This window comes from Phaethon lepturus, unplaced genomic scaffold (assembly GCF_000687285.1).
Source record: "Phaethon lepturus isolate BGI_N335 unplaced genomic scaffold, ASM68728v1 scaffold4124, whole genome shotgun sequence".
NCBI classification, from domain to species: domain Eukaryota; kingdom Metazoa; phylum Chordata; class Aves; order Phaethontiformes; family Phaethontidae; genus Phaethon; species Phaethon lepturus.
Window position 1 is genome coordinate 15088 of NW_010536797.1, and position 7168 is coordinate 22255.

A 7168-nucleotide genomic window follows, 5' to 3' on the forward strand; every position below is an offset into this window, starting at 1 on the left:
CAACCTTGTTGACCACCAGGAAGTTTTCAAGGGTCTTCCCGTTGGAAAAGACCAGGTCCCCAGTGTCCTTCACAGCTTCAGGGAGGATCTCCTTTACCTCCTGAGCAATGACACCTGTGTGGAAACAGCACAGTGGGCTAAGACGGTCTGGGCAGGGCTCCTCCTGCCACAGGTCCTTCTCTGGCCCATGTGGTCGTTGGCAGGAACCCTTTTCACTGGGGATGACACAAGGGCTGTCCTCCCTGCAACCCTGGCCTGTACAGGGCCAGGCAGAGCTCGTTGGAGCCCTCGTGGCCTGGGCAGCCCATACAGGCTCAGCAACAGGAGAGCACAGGCCGTTCAGACAAGGCTGGTTCCCAGATTACGTGGACGGGGGTATCTGCATCACGCCACTGTAGTGTGTAGCTGTACCCCTGGAGAGAGGTGGTACTTGGAGAAGCTTTATCACAGAAGCTGTACAAGCCACCCGTGGGAAGTGCCATCTTCTCTCCCACTCACTAAAGAGGGAATTTCATTAGATGCCTAAACTTCAGGTGGTAAGAAGCCCCCTCTCTCCTACCCCATGCCTGGGGGCATGCCTGGGTGCAGCCACCAGGAAAGGCAGGGCAGTGCCGCTTGGCACCGTGAACAAAATGCCGCTGTAGGTTGCAGAACGAGAGGTTCAGCGCTGCAGACACAAGCAGGTCACCGTGGCATGATGCAGGGCCCCTACCTGTCTCAGAGGTGTTGTCAATGCCCACCGTGGCCGCAAACTCGGGCTTGTAGTTGTAGTGTACTAGCCGCATGCGTGAGATCCTCTTCAGCTGCTCTGTGGTGTCCACCTGGGACAAAACAGACACATGCACCTCCTAAGCGGGGTGTTGCTTCCTAAGTTCCCATGGCTCTGACTCCAAGCAGCAAAACCCACTATGGCTCATGGTAGTACCTTTGTGAGACAGCACTTCACGAGACAGCCCTGAACCCTGCTCAGACCAGCCTTTAGGACAAACAGCATTTGTACTGGGGTTAATCTCCAGTTCTTGTCACTGGACAAGTTCCTTGGGTAGTGAAGGCAGGAGGAGACTGAGTCCCATTGCACAACCAGGCACAGGGCAGAGGCAGTTCTCGTAGATATGAGACCTGATTGTACCCAGCTTTTCTGGACAGGCACATCCAGCTGAGAGGACTGCAGAGCAGACCTGAGCCTCTCACCCAGGCTGTGGCAAGCCCCAGTGTGCTCTCTGATATACTCGCCTGTTTCCAGCTTTGTAACTTCTGCGTTTGCTAGTTCTGGCTAACACTGGAAGAGTCAATATTCCCTAAGACGTGGTGGACAGGCTGTGTTTGGGACAGACAGGGACAGGCAGACTTTTAAGGCACTTCCTGTCTGGTCAACAGGAGCTCAGGTTGCCCATAAGGACTACCTCAAAATCAGCAGCTGAAAGAGGCTCACAAGGACACTCACACCTCCTGTGGTGCCTCTTCAGATCCCTTATCACCCCAAGCCCACCCTGGTTTGGCCGGCTCTTACCTCCTGGATGTCCTCCTTCACTCGGACGTCTGAAGGGTGCATCAGCGAACCCATGACCTTCACATTGCCATGGACCACGAGGGCTTCATCAGGGCGGTCCGTGTTGATGCCAACCCGGCCGTGGTGAAAAACAGTATCAGGGAGCTGTGCCCGCTGCCAGAGCACATCGCTGTCACTCTCAAACTGGCCAGGGTTGGAGGCCTGCGGAGAGACAGGGAAGTGGGGACTGAAAAGCAGCAGTAGCAAACCCCGGGAGAGAAACGCCGCAGTGCTGCTGGGCAGAGGCACTCTGAGATGCAGACAGAGCGAGGACATCAGGAGAGCCCCACAGACCCATCCCTCTACGCACGTTGCAGAAGGACTGTCGAGCAGGAGAGGCCATGGGCAACAGATGGACGTCAGAGACCTCTGTGGTGGCCTGGACAGTGCCAGGCACCCAACTGCAGCAGCGTGCCATCCCCATTCGTGTGAGTGGGAAACAGCTGCGAAACAAAGCTTGGCACAAGCAGAAGCACCCAGGAATAAGGGCGTCCTTGCTCCACGGAAGGGAGAGAGAGATGGGGAAGATCTTGGCTGAAACTGGGGCATGTTCATCCAGGTACTCTGAGAAGTGGGAGGGGGCTTTTGGGATGAACAGTCCAGGTCACGAGATCCTGGCACGGGTGCCCTCTCCAGCCTGCAGCGCACTGAATTACAGCCCCAGGAAGGCTTCGAGACTGAGCTGTGGCAGCCCCAGCCTCACAGGAGGGACAGCAGGGAGTTGGACAGACAGGCAGGGCAGAGTCAGCAGAGGACAAGCAAGGCCATGGAGGTGCGAGACAGAGCTTTGCAGCAGCACAAGGCAAAGTGGCAGGGGTAGGGATCCACTGCCAGCCCTGGGAACAGATCCCAGCCTGCCCTTACAGCAGAGGCAGCCTTGGCATTCATCTTCTGGCCCTGTCTAAGCCTCTCTCTGCAGGAACCAAGGCTATGCCTCCTCTGCTCCTCTCCCTAAAGGAATATCCTTGCTTTCTCGAGCCGTCTGTTCTCTCAGCTATCAGTCAGAGCTGTTCCAACAACCCCAACCAGAACCACGCGGGACAGCAGGAGACCAAGTGACACGGCTGTTGCTCCTGGGTCCCAAATCCTCGGGTTCTGCCCTGCTGCCGTGGTTCTGTGACCCATTCACAGCCTGAGACAGAGCAGTCCAGGCTGCCTGCAATTCCCTGCAGTTCTGCACTGGGCACCCTGGAGGCTCCATAATTTGTCGTAGACTTACTTACGCAGACTCTGAGGTCCGTCTGTTAGTGTTTTACCCCCTGCCTTCACATCTCAGAGCTGAGTGCTCTAGCAGAGCCCCGGGGGAGCCCGGGGATGGTGCCTATCTCCTCCTGCTCCTCTGCATCTGAGCACTGCTGCCTTAGCACATGCAAAAGGTGCTGCTCTGGGAAGGTGCCCAGTCTTCCTGCGCCTGGAGGCCTTGTCCCTGCTGCAGAGTCTCAACAACACTGTTCCCTCACTCCCAACAACTCTACCCTGGACACTGGTCCAGCCTGGGGAGAATGGGATGCCCTCCCTCTCCTGCAACAGGTTCTTGCATGCCCTGAGGCTGCTCTGACTAAGCAGGTGTGGAAAGGCTGGAGCCAGAACCCAGGCATGGACAGGGATAGCTACAAGCAAGGCAGTAAGAGTTTGGAGAAGGTGGGAAAGGACTGGGTGGGAAAGCACTGAAAAGCCAGAGGAAGGCAGGAGAATTGCCCAGGACATCCAGCAAAGGACTGTGGGGCACCTGCAGAGGCTGAGGGAGGAGAGAAGGACTTACTCTGACGATGATGCGCTCAGAAATGTGGGCTGCGAGCGTGTAGTTCTGGTTCTGCGCGTGTGCCTGCAAGGCTACCACGAGCATGAAATACCTGCCAAGAGGGGAGAGAGGTCAGGGTGCCATCCTGCACTGGGAGCCGCCAAGTCTGCTTCCCCTCCGGAGGCTGAGGCACCAAGCTGACACGGTGGGCTTGGCACATCCCCTCTCCTTGTGCTGTGGGGCACAGGCACTGTCCCCAGCCACTCACAGAGCGGGGAAGCCCCTGCTTGTGGCCACAGCAGACTCCTCCTTTCCTCCACACAGACAAGGACAGCCAATTCAGGACCTGTCCCCCATGTCCCCCTCCCACCTGGGGACTGGCACATCCACAGGCTTTGAGTGCTCAGAATGGCTTGGAGAAGGCATCTGTGCTCCTCACCTCTGGTCTGGGTTGGGTTTGCCTTTCTTTCGCATGTTGTTGGCTGTGGTCTCGCTGAAGTGCAGCCGCCCCACGGTGACCTTGGTGACCTGCTCTGGAGGCAGGTTGACTCTGAGGAAAGGAAAACAGAGAAGCGAGTGAGGACACCGCTGGAAAGGAGGTTCTCTGGGCAATGGCCATCTCCTGGCCTGCACCACCAAGGCAGGTGTATGAACTGGGCACAGAGCAGAGTGGGGAATGTAAAGAGAGGAAAACTTTGCTGTGGGAAACAGAGGAGAAAACTGGAGAGTGTGATACCCATAGTACTATCCATGAGACCTCCGACTCAGCCCCTTTCCCCACCCTCTCCTGCTATTGCTTATTGCCTAGTAGCACTTCCCCCCACATGAACATACCCCGGGCAATACTCACGTGACAGGGTTGAAGGGCCGTTTGCTGCGGTCAGACTGCGACTGCTCTATATTGATCGACTGGTTCAAGGCCTCTAGCTGGAGAGAAAGATTTGGGCATGTGACAAAGAGCAGAAAGCCCTTCCCCTTCCCACCTCCTCCTCCCCAGCACAGGCCAGCTGTCGGCCCAGCCCTCCTATGGCTCAGTACAACTGACTTGAACACCCAACTTGAGTGTGGTCATTGTCCAAGCATGGGTGCTTCCCTTGGCAGAGGGGCAGTTGAGGGTAAAAGGATCTTCCCAAAGGGCCTATATACCTCCAGAGTCAAAGGTGAGTGAGAGACAGCCCTGAAAACACCCAGGCAGTGACTGAATCCATCTTAGGACTCATATTTCAAGATTTGCCTTGTTCTGGCCTTCAGCACTCTCCTACACACTCCCCTACAACACAGCACATGAAGACATGGTGTTGCCTGAACCCAGCCATCTGCCAAGCACCCCTTCTCCCTGCTGGATCCACTACTGGCCCTTAGCTCCCGCTTGCCTTCACTCCGTGCAGCTTCAGGTAGAAGCACTCTAAGGGTTTCAGGCCCTCAGGGGTCTTCACATACTTGGGATCTCCAAGCATGCCGATGTAGACCGTGACCTGGAAGTGGTTCTTCTTCTGGCACACAAAGGCATCGTCACCCACTGAGAAGTTGAACCCCTTGTCAGCATCTACGCGGTACGTGAGCATCGGGCTGTGGAAAAGGCAGCAGGCGTTAGACAAGAGCCTTGTGCACACCACGAGAGGCTCACGCTTGTGGGGGGAAGGATGAGCCCCACACCCAGAAGCAGAGGCAATGAGGGGTCTATATGGCACGGTACATGGCCACATCCCGAGGTGTGGATGCACGCAAACCACCCCGCCGAGGGGTGGGAAGGGCTGGGGGGACAGCTCACCTCCGTGTCCCACCACACAGTCATGAACAGTCCCATCTCACCACACACACACACACAGAATCATTAAGGTTGGAAAAGACCTTCAAGATCATCAAGTCCAACCATTAACCCAGCACCACCATGCCCCCTAAACCATGTCCCGAAGAGCCAGGTCCCCATGTTTTTTGAACACTTGCAGTGATGGTGACTCCACCACCTCCCTGGGCAACAGACTCTGAAGGTCACCTCTACTCACACATACAGCCACAAAATAATCCTGAGGCACAGAAGGCACATGGGAGGGGAAGGAGAACTGTGTTGGGGCAAAAGGGACAGCCTCTGATGTTATCCCTCCTGCCCCGCACTGGTGCTGCTCTTGGGTGCCCGTGGGGCCGACCGGCACAGGCAGGCACTGCCTGGCATGAACCCAACACCTTGCCTAAGTCCACGCAGCAACCCATCCTGCTGCGCAGGGAGGAGAGTTCAGAGAAGGTCCACATCTCCTTGAAGCTGCAAGCTTTGCTTTGGGTGGGTCTTCAACTGGAAGGGAATATGGTTCCTGTGACTAGGGTTTGATGAGGATGCTGGGGCAACCACCCCTTGATATGCTATGCTATAGACATGTAAAATGCTATAAACATAGTAAATATGAGCCACAACAGGGTAACATCTCCTTTCTGAGTGCTGCTCCTAAAAAGTGCAGCTGCTCAGCCCTGGCTCAACACACACTGGAGGCATCAAGCTCCACAGCCCGCCCAAAGCTTGGAGCAGACCCCTGAACGCTGCTCGCTGGGGGAAGCAGGTCACGCCGACCCTGGGGGGGGTCCCACACCTCTGCTCGCTTCACCCGTCGCATTCCCGACGTCGCTTGCACTGGCCCTGCTACCAGGCGGTACCGCCCGCGTGCCGCATGCCTGCCGAAATCACAACCACCTGCTCCGGCTGCTGGGAAAAGCTTCCAGCTCGCAGCGAGCATGTCCAGAGGAGGAGGAGGGGGCCCTGGCTGCCCGACGAACACAGAGCAGCTGGGGAGGTTTAATCTACATCTCCTTAATGGGCTGGTTACCATGGGAACGAGGGAAATATGTGGCCTTTGCATCAAGTCCCCTTTCTCCCACCATCCAAACACGCAGACCCGGGCTGGTGGGCCCCCGGGACGCTGCCTGTCCTAGGCAGGGGGGAAGGAGATGCCTCTCATCCCACCTCCCCATCAAGCAGTCCTAACAGAACACCAAAATCCCGTTGTTTTTAATTAAAGAACTACGGATGAGGTAAAGGGGAGCTCAGCCGAGCCTTTGACATCAGGCTTAAAAATTATGGGGCACTCTTCCACAAAAGAGAACCACTTCTGACTTCCAGCTCCAGTTAATACAGACAGACAGACGGATGCTGCCGAGAGCAACGGGAGGGGAGGGAGACAGACTGGCAGGACGGACGAGGCAGACCTCAGCAGACTCTGGGAAGCAGGAGACAGGGAAAGGTCACTCTCGCTCCCACTCTTCTGGGAAGAAAGCCATTCTCCTCACGCACGCGGTTGAGGGGTTCACGTGGACGAAACCTGTGGGTACTTCCAGGCAACCATGAATAATGCTGGCATGGCCATGAGCAACTACTCATTTCTTGCACCCAAGGGACCCGGGGCTGCCGTGCAGTGCCCTGAACACAAACCAGGTGGTGGGAGCAGAGCACTACCTTAGCCCACAAGCACGAGAGGAATTCCCCTCGGCTCTCAGCCTCCTCCCAGCCTCAGCCCTGAATTCTCTGTCTGGCTCTTCCTGATGGGGAGCTACGGCTTGGGCTGGCCTGAGCGCCCTCCGCGCTCACCCCAGGGGTGCCGGAGCTCTCCTCGACTGCTTTCACCTCTGCATCCTGAGCTGCCTCTGTCTGCCCAGGACCCCAAGCATCCACCACTTGCCCCACTGGTTTTTCACAGAGAAAGTTGAGGAGAAGAAGGGTCTGACTGAACTTCCAAACAATGGATGTTTCCAAAACATGTTCTGGTTAATGTCACTCAAACCGATGGCTGCTAAATGCACATGTTGAGACAGGGGAGACAGGCAGGCTCCCCGTTCTCTGTTTTCTAAGAAATGCCTGGCCCCTCCAGAGTCCCCTTCTCAGATGCCCTCTT

The 7168-nt window shown here is 56.5% G+C and overlaps 1 protein-coding gene across 1 annotated transcript in view; it reads right to left on the bottom strand.

Moving 5' to 3' along the window:
• MYRF (myelin regulatory factor) overlaps nucleotides 1-7168 on the bottom strand; it is a 39143-nt gene that overhangs the window by 9382 nt on the left and 22593 nt on the right. Inside the window, 7 exon segments of the mRNA XM_010286267.1 lie at nucleotides 5-114; nucleotides 713-821; nucleotides 1511-1711; nucleotides 3312-3402; nucleotides 3730-3840; nucleotides 4141-4217; nucleotides 4664-4859. Coding sequence (XP_010284569.1) covers nucleotides 5-114; nucleotides 713-821; nucleotides 1511-1711; nucleotides 3312-3402; nucleotides 3730-3840; nucleotides 4141-4217; nucleotides 4664-4859 — 895 coding nt within the window.